Raw genomic sequence first — 16,464 nt, forward strand, 5'->3', positions numbered from 1 at the left:
CCAATTCCATCCCGCTCGCTGTAGGTCGGCAGCGGTTTCAGGTTTAGCATCTGAGATAATGACAATATCCCCAGGCAATGTTCGATAAGGCTCCCTACCATCACCAAATAGATTCCTCCAATAATCAACATTAGCATAGAAAAGAAGTTCTCCATATGGTTTGACTTCATTGAACGAGATCAATTCACCGAAGGGTGCTTTGTTTATGACTTTCAAAGAAGCTGCGATATCTGCTCGTGTTTCTTCCAGTAAAGGGAAGGAAAATGATCCCAGGTAATGGTCCACTGATTCAAATGATTCTGGAATCTTCTCCACCTACACAACAGGAAATTTTATATTAAAAGAGACAAGTGAATGTGAAACAAGAAACTTATTTTGGCATTTTGGAAACCATGCATTCCATTTACAAGTTGGTAACAATAATATCTTCTTAATACACCATTTATATGGGGGTAAAGAAGTCATCTTCTCTTTAAAGTTCCAAAGCAATCTAATCTTTCAAAGAGGTAAAGGAAACTTCAATGGTTGTTTGGCTCAAAATCAGGTTATCGTAGGATTATAATGCTGGAATCATCACCAGGTTATCAATCCCACCTTTTAGGATAAGGCATCATTACCCCCTCATAATACCCGAAGTCTTACGACATACCTTACCTTTTCATAGGTCCTATTACCCCTAAAAAAATTTAAAACGTAAAAATTAACCCCTAAACGTTGATGTCCACTCTCACATATGAGAGTGACATACGCTCTCCTTGCCACATGTATATTTATTTGCTTTCTTTTCTAAAAAAAAAAAATTTGCTTACCTGTCAATTTTTTTAAAAAAATGAAAAACTTAATTTTCTTCAAAAAACGATGAAAAATGGATATTTAAATGATCTGAAAATTTGATTTTTTTTTTAAACCTGTCTTTTTTATGAAAAAAAAGTGAAAACATGGATTTTTTTAAAATATGAAAAAATGGATTTTTTTTAAAATATGGAAAACTTGATTATTTTTTTAAAATGTCTTAAAAAATCTTGATTTTCATGATTTCATTTTCTTAGGACACTTTTATTTTTCAAATAAAATCTGGATTATTAAAAAAAATTGAAAAAAGAGTTTTTCTTGTCAAAATGTGAAAAAACTGAATTTTATAAAAATTTGGAAAAATTAATTATTTTTTAAAATGTTGAAAACCTGTTTTTTAAACTAAACGGATTTTAAACAAAAATCATCTATAAAAGTAGAAACAAAATAGTCAACAGTAGATGTGACAAAAAAACTATTTAAAGATCAAAAAATCACAGGGGAAAAATGTGTTCCGAACACTACTGCGACTACAAACAAAAGTTTTTCCTACTGACATTCAGTTGAAAATATGTGCTATAAAACATAATTTTCCTACTTTATTTTCACTGAAGCAGCTCACTGAGAAAACGCACTGGGGGAATCATATTCCCCTTGAAATGCTGAAAATACTATTATTTTGATTTTCCCCACCGACATTCAGTGGATATTTCCGCTGAACATTACTCAAAGACGAAATCGGTGAGAAAATAGAGATTTTTTGGTTGCGTAAGTAGCCAAAAAGTACCTGATTTTGATATAGAGTGTCATCAAGAATATCATCGATAGACCAGGAGAAGACCAAATCAATGAAGTTATCTTTAGGCCCTTCTCTCTTTTTCCTAGAATTAGAACGTCTTTCCATAGTCTGATCACCCAAAATAAATCTGCTATTTTCCTAAAACACATATAAAAATGTCACTGTCCAAACTGTTGCATGCAAGAAAACATGAAAATTTTGTAATAAGATGCTAGTGTATATTGTGCCCAAAGACTACTTAAAGGAAAAGCAAGGATGGATTTCTTCGTCATGAAGGAAAAAACAAAACAAAAGAAAGAAAAATCAACCTTAGCACAATGTGTCCGTACAAGTAAAAAGCTACTAGCACTGTCAATGTCAAACAAAAAATATAATCAAAGGACTTATCTAAAACTTTTTTCTTTTTCTATGAGTAGTCAAAGTTAGTCTCTAATCTTTTTTAAAGAAAATGAAACAATTACAGTAAAAAGAACTACTCACTATCTTGTACGAGAAAGAGGAAAGGTGCTTCATTAGGTGAAATGAACAGTTCTTTTTTGGGAAATGAAAGAGGCGGTCTTTTCATTTTCAAGGAAAAAAAACTTTCACTGAACCAATGAAATGTTTTAAATTTACTTTTACGTATAATTTTGTACTCAAAATAAATTTTTACTTTTTACTTGTCTACTTAATCATATCAAAGAAAAATAATTTTTTTCTTTTATTATCCTTAACATTAATTACTTATTTCTAAATTATTCTTCACGTTCAATTAGACTATACATCAACTAATATAAGTATTATAGTAAAATACATACTTCATTTATTAATTCTTAAAAAGCATGTAAAGTCAAAAGTGCAAGTAAAAGTGAACGGAGGGAGTATTAAGAGTTAATGGTCAAAAGTGAACTCAACTACTCCCTACGTTCATTTTTATTTGTCTTTTATACTAAAAATAAATGTTCATTTTTATTTATCCGGTTTAGAAAAACAAGACAGATATTAACATTTACTGTAGTTCCTAATGTACCCTTATTATTTACTATAATCACTTATCAATATCCCAAAACATTGCATTCATTATATTCAGAGAGTGATATAGCAAAAATGTCACTCTATTTTTGACTCTTTAATAGGCATGTCAAGTCAATGCATGACAAGTGAAAATAGACGGATTTTTTTACGAATTTCACATTCCAACTACCATGTTCCCTTCTCCTACCTGGACTATCAAGTAGATGTGTTTTAATATATACATGGTGCTAGTTTATGTAGAAAAAGAGAAAAATTGATAATTGGGTGTGAAGCTCGCGAAAAAATTAAAGTGCGTTTTTCACCATTATCTCTTTTACTAATCATGATTAATTTATATACATATATACTCTCACACACTAGTTATCTTATGGTAAATTGATTTCATGATTCGATGTTAATATTGAGGATGTGTTATGAAATAATTATGTGGGGATGTCTATTTGCATTAATAACTTTTAGAGGAATGAATTTTTTATCTTTATCTTTTTTATTCTCATAACCTCTACAATGTTAATAACCATATTCATGATATCTTGATATTTCTCAACAAAATCAAAATTATATAGGTATTTAGAATTATGTTGGTAAGATTTGAAGAAATAAAAAAAAGTTTTGCCTACCTCTTACTTCAAAATAACGTTATTTTCTAACAATTTATGTAAGGCCATACATTACGTTACAACAAAATGCTGAAATACCTACTCGTAGGATGTGTGAATTTGTAATTATCCTTTGATAATGCTCTAAGGTACGTATTATTCTTGCTATGTTTGTGTTTATCGCCTAGCTATAAGCTTGCCTTCGAAATTGCATGCCAAAATCTTCATCCATTATTATATGTACTAGGTGAGAATGGCCCGTGCCAATATTTTGAAAATTAAAACTATAAATATTTTTATCAAAACAACAAATCTATATATAATATAAAATTTGATGTAAACCACGCCAAGACCTCTCTATGGCCTAGAACACAATTATCTTTTTTCTCCTTTTTCTGGGGTTTTCTCTAGATTTTTCACATTTATGTGCTATGATAAAAAAATCTCAAAAATCACTCATTTAACTCTCTTAATTATATATATTTGTAAATATGCTATCTCAAAAAACTAAAGAAGCAATTCTTTAAATTTCTTAATTACGGTGAAAAACTCAAATTAAAGTCCCGCATCTAATTCTCCTTCAGTTATCTCCTCCTTCCTATGATTAATGCCTATTATTATTTTGTGTAAATGTGCACGTACTATTACTCCTATTACGTTACTGGCAAGTCCAATAGCCACTTTCTTAATTATTCCCTTAATTACTCTTACACGATACACTCTTTTCCCACTCCACTTCTTATGATTTAATTATATTGAATGTGGTATTCATTCAAGGTGAAATGCTTAATCTTTGTATATATAAACCAAACATGACAACAACAGTTGGACATTCGCATTTCTGTTGCTCCTTAGCTTTCTCAATTCCAACATTTTAATAGTTTATCTTTGACATAAATATATTTTTTTTTTATAAACCCCCTAATCTTTCTCAACTTCTGTCACCTTACTATTTGAATTCTCATGTCATTTTAGTAATAATATTGTAAATTTTCTTATTTAGGTGAGTTTGGAGAAAATATTGTTTTGGATGATAAGAGTAAAGACTGACGTGGTTCTAAGTTCTAAAAGATAAGCTACATAAAATAAATATTTTTAGGTTGTTTTCATCTCAGGTGCAATATATATAGCTATTCGAATATTTAATTTTGGGAAAAGTATTCAAAACACACTCAAACTATGGCCAAAATTGCCATAACACACCTCAACTTTGCGGGGGTCCTATGACCCCCACTGGACTTATTTTTTGTGTATTATTTTCGCTTTCAATCGGACAAAGTCACTCAAACTCGTTTGAGTGTATGCACGCGCTCATAAAATTAAAATCGGACGGGTCATTTTCATTATTTTGGTTTCCAAAATTTGAAATCCAAAATTCTCTCTCACCTTCCACTCGATTTCGCCATATTAATCACTCAAATACCATTTTAAGCGCAAATCGGGTGAATCATAGTTAAACTAACTTTAGGTGGTAACATCGCGGTGGATTTTGACCCGAAATCGTCGATTGATCTTCAAGCTTTTAGTGAACCGAAAAAATACCAGGTTAGTCTTGTTCTTTGTCAGTATTTGTACGCATAAAGTTTATTTTTTTCCATATTATATAGGATTTATGGAATTGTCGTATGAATTTCTAGGGTTTGTTAAAAAATTATGGGTTTTTCCTAGTTTAAATTGGGGTTATTTGGGGTTAAGAGATGTGTAATCTTATGTCGTGTAGTATTACTGTTGTAATTGCGTCCAATTTATTTTCACCCCAAAATGTGATTTTATACACTGTTTGGCCTTGTATTGTCGAAGTCCGAATTTAATTGTTGTTATTTGATGTGTGTGTGGGGTTGTGATTGTTGTTGACCATCTATTGTTATTGTATATGTGTGGTACCGATTGTTTGTACTATTACCGAATTGTAATTTCGGTGTATGAGTGGGTTTGTATTAGTAACATTGAGATGGTATCATGGTGGGGTTTTGGATGTTAGTAGTGGGCAACCAAAGTATGAGGGTGGACAAATAACAGAGTTTTTGGATATTGATGTGCATAGGTTGTCCTTTTTTGAACTAAGGGATTATATTAAAGAACTAGGGTATACTACAAGTTGTTCATTTTGTGTTAGGATACCTAATAGTGATAGTGTTGTAGAAATCCAACGATAGGGACATTTTCGAAATTTCACAAAGTTTTGAAAATGGGGATACTATTGAAATCTGTCTCACATGGTTGATAATTTAGATAATGTAGATGGTCCCATTGCTTTGTTGGAATACACTAGCCCCAATAGGAATCTTTGGTTGTTTTAATAAAGAAAGGGATGGGGGTATCCAAGAAGGGGATGGGTTTGCTTTTAATAAAGAACCGGCGGCTCGAAAGCTAACGGCGGTAATTTTTGAACCGTAGGCGGTGAAAGCTGCGCTTCGAAGACCCATTAAGTAGTGAATTTCCTATTCTTGAATCGACGGTCCACGATGATAGTTCTCGACCAAGCCGAACTCTTTAATGAACATGATGCTGAACATGAAAGTGATGATGTTCATGAAGAGTGCATAAATTTGAGTGGCCGAAAGGAGGTCGTATCGAGAGGAAAAGAAGAGAAAGGATACCAAATGACCCCGGAGAAATTCCTGTTGGTGAAGTTGGTCCGGATACGGCTTTGAAACCGCTACCGCTCGATACAAGCTTGAAAGGTAAGGTTGCTTTGATGAGCCGGTGTATGTCGGTTCTGATGCATATAGTGTTGAATCGGATACGGATGATGAGTCGGGGTCTAGGAGGGCTAGAGAAGGATAATTTTTGACAAAGCTATTGAAAAAGTGATGTGGGAGTTGGGGATGGTTTTTGAGGATGTGAATGAGTTTAGGGATCTTTGTTACAAAATATGCACTTCAAAGGGGTGTGCGCTTAGAGAAATTTGTCAATGAGCCCAAAAAGGTTAGGGTGAGGTGTAGGGATGGTTTTTGGTCTGCTATATGCAAGTCTTGACAAGAAGACTAATGATTTCATGATCAAAACCTACAATCCTAAACATAGGTGTGTCAAGACTACTAGAAATTACATGTGCAATGCTAAGTTCTTGTCTAAACATTACAAGAATAGAATTACAGAACAGCCAAACATTAGGATTTTCAAGTTTCAGCCGGTTGATTAGGGAAGAACTTAATATACATGTTGGAAAAACCACCATGAGAGCTAGAGCTAAAGTACTCCAAGAAATCATGGGTGATCATGTGTTAGAGTTTGGAAGAATATTTGACTATAGGGATGAAATGTTGAGGACTAATCCGGAGTACTTGTGTTGTTAAGGTTGATGACTCTTCGGTGAAAGTGGTAGGTTGGTGTTTGAAAGTTTTTATATTTGCTTTGATGCTTTGAAAAAATGCTTTTTAGGTGGTCATAGGAAATGTATTGGTTTGGATGGTTGTTTCTTAAAGGGAATAACCAAAGGACGATTATTAGGCTGCTGTTGCTAAAGATGCTAATAATCAAACGTTGCCTATTGCTTGGGCTATAGTGGAATATGAGAATAAGAACACTTGGACATGGTTTTTGAAATTGTTGATAGGCGATTTGGGAATGGGAGATGGCAGAACTACTGCTTGTGATATCGACATGCAAAAGGTATGACAATCACTTTTTTTTTTCATTTAGTTTCGTCCATTCATATATAATTGTTTCTCAAAATTGTAGGGGCTTCAATCAGCTATGAAAGAATTGTTACCACCGGTGGAGCACGGGATGTGTGCAAGACATATCCCCAATCGGTCAAAAGAATGGAGAGGTCTTCAAAGAAGGAACCAATTAAGTGTGCAAAAAGCACCTTTGAAGGAGAGATGAAGATAAATGCGGACAAAATGAAACGACTTGGTACGCCAAGGATGGTAAGGATATTGTTGCGATTTACCGTACTACCCACCCGAAACTTGGTGTAAAACGTACTTTAGACCGACATTAAGTGTGATAGTGTGGACAATAATATGTCCGAGAGCTTCAATGCCCGGATTTTAGGACCAAGGCATAAAACCATTATCACTATGCTTGAAGAGATTAGAGTTAAGGTAATGACTAGAATAGGTCGATTGAGTCAATTTCCAAAAACATGGTTAACTAATATATCTCCAATGGCAAAGGGTACTAGAAATCAACATAAAGAAGTCAATGGAATGTAATATTGATTTCAATGGTGAGAGAGGGTTTGAAATTAGTGATGGGCCATATCAACATACTGTTGATTTGAGAAATAGAACTTGCAGTTGTAGGGCCTGGATGCTCAAGGAATACCATGTCAACATGCCCCGTCGCCATATTATATAAGAAGTATGAACCCATTGAGTTTGTTGATAGGCGCTGATGAGAGACTACTTGAGGACTTATTGTCATTTTCTTCAACCAACACCAATATGAAATGTGGCCTTCGAGTCCAATAACCCCTTATGTTGCACCACCGGTTGTAAAGCCTATGCCGGCATCAAAAGAAGGTCGGGAGAAGAGAAGCCACCGAGTCAAAAGATATGGTAAGTTGTCAAGAAAAGGAGTTGACATGACTTGCAGCATTTTTCATGGTAAAAACCATAACAAAAGAGGCTATCCTTTGAAGGTATGAGCTTTTAAAGTAAACTCTGTTTTTTATACTCTTTGGAGTAATGGTTTTGATTTGACACTACTGTTTTTGGTAGGATTCTGGTAGAACAAGCTATGGTCATGGACCAGATGTTGCTGCAGCATCTCAGCCAAGCTTTGCTGAATCAAGTGCTACACTGCAAGAGCTAGGGGAAGGCCAAGAAAGACAACTCCAACTTCACGAAGCACCGGCCAAAAGCTAGGGGAAGGCCAAGGAAAAATCCATTAACTTCTGATGCACCAGCAAGAGCAAGTGCAAGGCCAAGGAGTACTTCTCAAGCACCACCAACAGCAAGTGCAAGGCCAAAGAGTACTTCTCAAGCACCAACAAGAGGTATGGGAACAAGGAGGACAACCATTAGTGCTAAATGGTTTGAAAATGCAACAAGTTATGCACACGATCAACCCGTCGCTTCTCGCCTAACGTGAGGAGGGAAGACCAAGAAAAACCTCGAAGCTTCTAGTGCCGCACCCGTTGCCCCAATGCACCCGATCAACCCGCTCGCTTCTCGCCCAATGTGAGGAGGGGAAGACCAAGAAAAACCTCTCAAGCTTCTAGTGTAACAACTGTTGATAATGAAAGAGGAAGAACTACCCCTTACAAAAGGCCTAGGACTGTTGGAATGGGTATATTTGTCGCAGAAAATGGATTTACAACATACAATGTAAGAGCTGAAATATTTGTTGGATTGGGTATATTTGTTGCAAAGTGAGTTTACTAACTATAAACAATTGTTTTGCTTTGTCTACAAGATGGCTTGCCAAGTAGTAGGATAATTGATCTGCTGCTCCAAGAAAGCATATAAGGTCGACCGATGTTACCGGGACTTTGGTCACAAAGCAAGGACCGGAGTGAGGTGGAAGGGCAAAGCGAAAGAATGACATCAAGCCGAACTGAAGAGATGAGGGTAAATAAAAGGAAAAAAGTGACGAACCCAGAACTCGCCTTAGACAAAGGATCCATGAAAGTAGTGTTAATATGTTGGTAGTTGGTAGAACAAGTTAATGTAGTTGTTAGTTTTTGCGTTCATAAACAAACTAAAGTAGTCGTGGCTTAGATGCTTGTTTTGTGACATTATGCTACTGCACTTCGAATGAATGCGTATCATCATGAATGTGATGCACTACTTTTGTACAAACTTATATTGGTGCAAGTGTTTATATATAGCGAGGTCTCGTTTCTATTATTAAGTCTGTCTCTTTCGGCGGTAACATCATGCACATGTTTAATGTCCGGTCCGGAATGTCCGTTTCTATTTGAAATTGTTGGTGCACATGTTTAATGTCCGGAATGTGCAACCTATGTTGGTGCGAAATTGCTTTTTCAAACTGCAGTTTATGGACCAAGTGAAATCTGTTGGTCATGCATTTGAACTGCATTAATGTTGCTCACCAAATCTGGTCAAGCATTTTGAACAAAATTAATGTTGCAAACCAAATGTGGTCAAGCTTTTGACCGGATTTAAAGGTGGTCAAAAACAGCTAAGGTGGTTGGGGGTTAAGTAGTGGGGAATTTATTGCAAAAGACATTATAAATATAGGCTTTCACTTACACAAGTTTATGCCGGATCCGCATAACTTTGATAATTCCTTCACAAGTTTATGCACCGGCATAAAAGTTTCCTTTAAAAGTATGCCCCATCGGCATAAACTTGTTAAGGATTTACCAAACTTATGCCGATGGGGGCATACTTATGCCTTATGGGCAAACTTTGCCTCAAGCATATATATGTATTTTTTCAAGCATATAAACCAAAGTTACATGGAAAAGTATTATGCTGTAAAAGTTTTTTGGATGGAATAAAATAGACTTTCAACCAAAAAAAAAAAATGTTTGCCTTATAAGGCAAAGTTTAAATTTTGTATGCCCTCCGTTACTTTTAGTTATGTTTAACTAAAAAGTCACGAGGAGGCAGACTTTGTCTTGAGGGGCAGACATTTAGTTATGCCGGATCCGGCATAACTTTAACTTTTTCTTAAAGATTGTATCTTTGCCGGATCCGCATACACTCCCCGATCTGCCGCTTTGCGAAATTATTTTTTTATTTTATGCCCGAGCGGGGTTCGAACCCCGTAACTTCATACAAAATGAAATACAAAGTTGGTGCTCATACGCGGCTCTATCAAGGATGGAAAGAATTTATAGATGCTAACGGATTCGGGATGGGGGATATATTGTGTTTCAAGGCCCGTGTCGTCGCTAGAGACCGGATACACTTCCTTGTTGAAAAAAAACGGGAGATCATAGAAATAGATTAGATCGGTCTCCGTGTTTTTAATTTAAGCAAGGTTTATGTTGGAGCACATGTAACACCTTTGATTTCTAAATTAAAGGGATTTCATTCATCAATTTCAAACTTACATTAAACACAAAACAAAAGAAAACTAGAAAGGATTCCTAACATACATTAACCACAAGACAAAATAAAATGGAAAAGTAGTTCTTACCTAACATTAACCACAACACAAAAGACATTTTTCCAAGCAATCGCCTACCTAACATCAAGCACAAAACTAAACCATTCAACTTCAAAAATACAAGAAACACTAAGGCAATTGGTCATGACAAGTTGAAGAATTTCCTCGCATTAACCAACCGATCCAAATACCAAAACAAAACAAGATACAAAATGTGAAAATCAAATTAGAGCTAAAGTTGTTGATCCCTCTTTTTTTCGATTTTATCTCTTTGCATTTTCAATTTCGCCCATTAATCACACTTGATTGTTCTTCCATCTCCTTCATTTTCATATCACTTGAGACAAATTGTTCTTCCATTTCAATCTCTTTCAACATCTCGGCAATTTCGGAACTTCCACATCCTTCTTCCATCTCCTTAATTTTCTTCTCTTTTGAAAGCTAATTCTCCATGCATCTCCTTCATTTTGTTCACCAACTTTGGAATAATGTATTTCGATCTTTCATCAACTTTGGAAAGATCCCTCCATCGAAAAAATTTACACTTCTTCGAACCATAGTAGGCAAGACCAATATCTTCTTCCGGATTGTTGTCGGACAGTAAGTCTTCAATGGGAGCAACACACCATGACCGTATCGCACCTCCTCATTCAACATTGGGATCTTCATTGTCCATACAAAGCTTATTCAAATCCAATCTTGTTTCTTCCATAGCTAACCCGAATTTTAATCGAAATTTGGGGAAAGAAATTGTAAGAATCCAATCTTGGGTAAGAATTGAAACATGAAGAGAAGAAATTTACCAAAAAATTTGGGGAAGAACTCAATGTGGAAGAAGAGAAGAAGATCTAGCCGTTTGTGGGGATTTAAGATTGGATTTTGGGGAATTAAAAACGTTATTTGGACGGCCATGTGGCAAATATACACTGGTCCATATAGTTTTTATCATCTCTTACGCGTCAAGGAGAGTAGCTACACTTGCTAGTCCAGTCACCGGTTGAAAGCGAAAATAATACACAAAAATAAGTCCGTGGGGTCATAGGACCCCCGCAAAGTTGAGGTGTGTTATGGCAATTTTGGCTATAGTTTGAGTGTGTTTTGAATACTTTTCCCTTTAATTTTAAGAGAAGAGAAGGATATACACTTTCATCTAGGCAGGCTATAAAAATTGAGAAGAATAGAAAAAGTTGATTGCTCATGACACAACAACATTAAAAATGGCTATGATGGTACATAAGGTAAAAGGAAATTTTAACTTTTCTTTGTTTCTCAATTTTTTTTTTCCTGTAGTTCTTTTTTCTGCAAAGATTATTCTTTTGACACAGGGAGGCTCCAATTAATGCGAAATGAGAAGACGTTGTTTAATTTGATGGATTATTTATTTGATTCATTAGGTTTAGATATGTTGGCGTCAATTTTTTGTTCTTTGATATTTGATAGGAGTATTTGATTTTGAGTGTGGCCGTTTTTTGTAAATGTAAATAGATGCTTAAAACTCTACAATAACGGGATTCTCTCGTCTCCGTATTCTCGCTTTTAAAATGTTTTTGACATTTTTCACGGTGCCATGTATGTTTTAGCCCCTCCTTTTATATATTTGTTATATTTCATAGATGGATAAAAATTGGTTTACTTTTACTTTGTATGTTTAAATTTTGAAAAGAAGTATCAGTTCGTAATTGTATGTTTAACTTTTGAAAAGAAGTATCAGTTCGTAATTACTTCATATTATAAGTAGTTGCACACCCAAGGAGGCAACGGTAGGTCAGATAAGTAAATCGGAAAGGTTCTCTTGCTAAAAGTTTAATATTTCTATGTTGATCGTTTAATATTTCTATGTTGATCACTTAGTAATTAAGCAGTACTAAATTCATGAAATATAGTATGAAATTGTTCTACTACTTTTTTGATCTAAAAATACTGTTACAAGTGTGTCTTCTTAAATTATTGAGATTTCATATTCTTTTTGAAAATAAAGTTGTGCTAAACAATCAAACCAAACATATAATGATCTGTTGTTGGAACTGAAAGACGTAAAAGAATATGATTGAGATATACAAAGGAAGGGGATAAAATAAAAAAGGGCGAAAAAGTAGCAGAACTAGGAATTTGATCTAACGTGCAACAAGAATGGATACATTTAGTTATCCTTATTAAGAAAAAGGTTTTAGATGAATAATGAAAAGATGCGTCGATTTACATCTCCAGATTTTTGCATTACCTTTGTTTTCTTTTTTATTATTTTCTTATTTTTTGTATTTCTTAATCAAGTTCAAGTATACTGATCTCAATGGGTTATTTCATACTGAACCTGCATATTCCTAAAAATTCTTTGTCAAATAATTTTAATGAAGGAAATGCTAAAAAACACTATAAAGATAGAATCTCGAAAAGGTGTCATAAAAATCCAAAAAAAAAAGTATTTTAAACAAAAACTATGACATTACTTTTAATCTTACTTTGTTTGTTCTCATGACTGCGCGAAGCGCGGTTGTGTACACTAGTATCAGAATATGTATAGTTTATTGATGTTCTCAATTCTAAACTCTTAATTTTGATTCAGGAATATAGCAAGTACTAGGTGAAGATGTTTTTTTAATTTACAGCTTATTACCTCCCGGGAGTATAGGCCCACGCCCACATTGAAAAGGTTCAATTTATTACTTTTTTCATTTTACATAATATTATTTTTTACATTTAAAAAAAAAATCACTATTTATATTTAGGGGAAAGGGTCAAAAATATCCCTCTACTTTGGAAAAAGGGCTAAAAATATCCTCTGAACTTATTTTGGGTCAAAAATACCTCTCTCATCCTTAAAGTTTTCAAATATACCCCTGTCTTAACGAAAATTATCCCCCTAAATAACCCAAAATCATTTTTTAAACCCGCTTCATCATTTAAACCCGACTCAACTAAATAATAATCCATAAGATTCTCTTATTCCCCCAATACGTAGGTATGAAGTTTGAGCAAATTGGGGAAATAAGTGGATCTTATGGGTTATTATTTAGTTGGGTCGGGTTTAAATGATAGAGCAGGTTTAAAAAATAATTTCAGGTTATTTTGAGGGATAATTTCCGTCAAGACAGGGGTATATTTGAAAACCTTAAGGACATGAGGGGTATTCTTGACTCAAAATAAGTTCGGAGGATATTTTTAGCCCTTTTTCCAAAGTAGAGGGATATTTTTGACCTTTTTCCCTTATATTTAACTTTAAAGATCTTATTTTAGCAGGATTTTGTACATTGAAAACCATATTTATGGACTCAAAAATGTTAATATGAAATATTCTTGTAGAGAATAAAATTCGCGTCGAGAAAATAATAATCAAGACAGGAAAATATCGCAACAATCGTTGTATTTGATTTCAGAATGTGAGTGTTACAATCTCATGATTCCTTCGATTCGTCTTTTCAACAATAAATTCAAGGGCTTTTTGAGCTTGATCTTGAACTTGATGGATTTGATTTTGACTTGGACTTGAATTCAAGAGCTTTGAGCTTGATCTTGAATTGCGTCTTGATCTCTAGAACTTCTAGAGAAATACTTGAATGCTTTTTAGCTTGTAGAGAAATCTGAATGGCTTGATCCACGAGCTCTCTTTGCTTCTTGTTAGAACTTATGTCCCATTTTCTCGAATTATGAGACCCCTATTTATAGTTGTAGGATGGAGGAGTTGTGGATAAGGATGACTTCTTTCGACTAATCAGATTTAAGCTGACATGTCGATATTTGATTGGCCAGAACATGTCACTTGTACATGTGGCGCATCTTCATTGGCACATGTGGCGCATCTTCATTGGCCTTTGGTTTGACTAGGCATGCTGCATCATTTTGACACGTGGCATGATCCTATTAGCTCTCTCGCTTGACTTGGCGTGCCACGTCATTTGACATGTGGCACCAATTTGGACCTCTAGGAAGATGACATTTTGGGCTTAGCAAAGTGGGCTCATTATTTATAACCCAAATTAATGGACTAGCCCATAAAAATTGGATTATTAATCAAATCCATATTTATTGGACTTTAAATAATTAATTCAATTATATTAATCCATAATATTTATTTGGACTAATATATCTTGAATTTAACATAATCCAAATTTCTTGCGGATTTAAATTCAATAAAATTCCGTTGTCCACAAATGCCCCCTACTTCAAGACTTGTGAGAATGTAATTGTTAAAACTTTAACAAGGGTTGAAGTATTAATGGCAACACGTAAGAGAACCATTAATTTATCATCCTTGATAATTTTATATATCACAGCGAACTTTCTCCTTTCATTGAACAAACCAAGTCTTTCCTTTAGGATCCTCTTTAATACATGATGTATTCCATTGTCCATTCGTTGAAACAAACAGCAAGCTAATTAACATTTATCACATAACAACTTAAGACTTAAGTGATGAAAATGATATACATGGTATGTAGATTAAGTGTATCGAACATGGATCAACATAATGACCCCCGAAGTGGATTTAAGTCACAATTTGAGTTGAAGAAGGAGCCGACTACTGCGTTTTGTTGTGGAATTGTTGAGGCGGTGGCCTCTCCTTATCTTACTAAAATTCTTGTGAATTCTTTTCTCCAAATTTGCATGGGATTAGGGAACTCAAGCCTCCATATTACCTCTATAAATAGCTACGTCCTTCATTCAGAGAGTGACCAAATTTTTTTTCTTTTTTTTGCTTCTTTAATGAAGCTTGAGTCCGACTCTGTAAGCAAAGAAAGTGCAAGGTAATTTTTTTTCGTCTGGTTCGCGCTTCTTTTTGTCATCTTTTTTTTTTTTTTTTTTTTTTAAACGACAATGATGAGTTCTCGTTCAAGGGAAGGACCCATGCATGAAGAAGATAGTTTTGAGGCGCAAAGGGATGGATACTAGTCCCCGCTCTAAGAACAGTAAGGTAATCTTACGGCGCAAAGGGAGGGTTACTCGTCCCCGCCCTAAGAACGGTAAGGTAATACAGGCGCACGTGATGGATACTGCCCGCCCTAAGAACGGAAGGTAATCTTACCCGCGCAAAGGGATGGACACTCGTCCCCGCCCTAAGAACGGTAAGGTAATCTACGCGCGCACGTGGGATGGATACTCGTCTCGCCCCTAAGAACGGTAAGGTAATTTTACGGCGCAAAGGGATGGACACTCGTCCCCGCCTAAGAATGGTAAGGTAATCTTACGCGCAAGGATGGATACTCGTCCCCGCCTTAAGAATTTGGGGAGTTTATTTGTCAAGGTCTTTGTACCTACGGATATACGTCCAAGTCCGCTACTTAATAACTTCTCTTGTCCTTTGCAGCTTGAAAGAGATGGTTTACTTCGTACACTACACTTCCCATCCACCAAACCAAGGTATCTCATAGCTGAGACCGAAGATGGCGCGGGACCAAACTAGATTCTTGATTCATACCATACTAGTCAAGGCGAAGTACGCTTGTGGCCTTCTTTGAGGAATCCGCCATATGGCAAATTGGACGTCGGAGAAACCCAAAATTCTAATCGATCATCCAAGATGTTGTCACTCCAAGCACCAAACCATCATCATGCAACATTGCATCCGCGCTACCGTGCTTAGCTCGTCGTATAATTCAAGGAGAGATACGCTGGGGAGACACCGTAACGATTGAGGGAGAGTATCATCACATTCCAGGGTATTGGGAATGGGCTGAAGATATACTTGGGAGGAGTCAAGAAATCTTGGGTACGGCTCAGATTTATGATGCGGTTTACGCTTCACTTTTTACTTACGATCGCAATTCAGATATTCTGCAAGCATTTTGTGAAGCTTGGTGCCCCAAGACGAATACACTCCTTACATCTGTTGGCTAATTATCCATTTCCCTTTGGGACTTACATGTTCTTGGAGGCTTACCTATTTGGGGTTCTCTTTATGAAGAAGTGGTTCCCGAGGCCAAGGAACTTCTGCTGTGATCGACCAAAGAAGAACAAAATATGTTTCAGGCTTGTGGAATATTTGTTCGCAGCCTCTTCCATCATCTTCTAGGTGTCGACCAAAAAAGTCTCATGAGTAAGTGGATAAAATTTTGGTGCAAGAAACCTTTAAGGTATGAACCTGCTCCACCAAGGAAGGAAAAGAAATCTGCTCGTCTCAAATCGACACATAATCCTACTGGGACTTTACCCGATACGACAACATGGTCAAACACGGAAGACGCGGTATTTTCCAAGCTTGGGGTGATGTATGACAAAAGAGACGATACATAT

The 16,464-nt window shown here is 35.4% G+C and overlaps 1 protein-coding gene across 1 annotated transcript in view; it reads left to right on the forward strand.

Moving 5' to 3' along the window:
- The window catches only part of LOC132032038 (uncharacterized), a 9,739-nt gene extending 2,704 nt beyond the window's left edge, over window positions 1-7,035 (forward strand). Inside the window, exons 4-5 of the mRNA XM_059421859.1 lie at window positions 6,658-6,819; window positions 6,889-7,035. Coding sequence (XP_059277842.1) covers window positions 6,658-6,819; window positions 6,889-7,035 — 309 coding nt within the window. The remainder of the gene's footprint in view (window positions 1-6,657; window positions 6,820-6,888) is intronic.
- The last annotated feature ends 9,429 nt before the right edge of the window (window positions 7,036-16,464 follow it).

Source organism: Lycium ferocissimum, chromosome 9 (genome assembly GCF_029784015.1).
Source record: "Lycium ferocissimum isolate CSIRO_LF1 chromosome 9, AGI_CSIRO_Lferr_CH_V1, whole genome shotgun sequence".
Taxonomy (NCBI): domain Eukaryota; kingdom Viridiplantae; phylum Streptophyta; class Magnoliopsida; order Solanales; family Solanaceae; genus Lycium; species Lycium ferocissimum.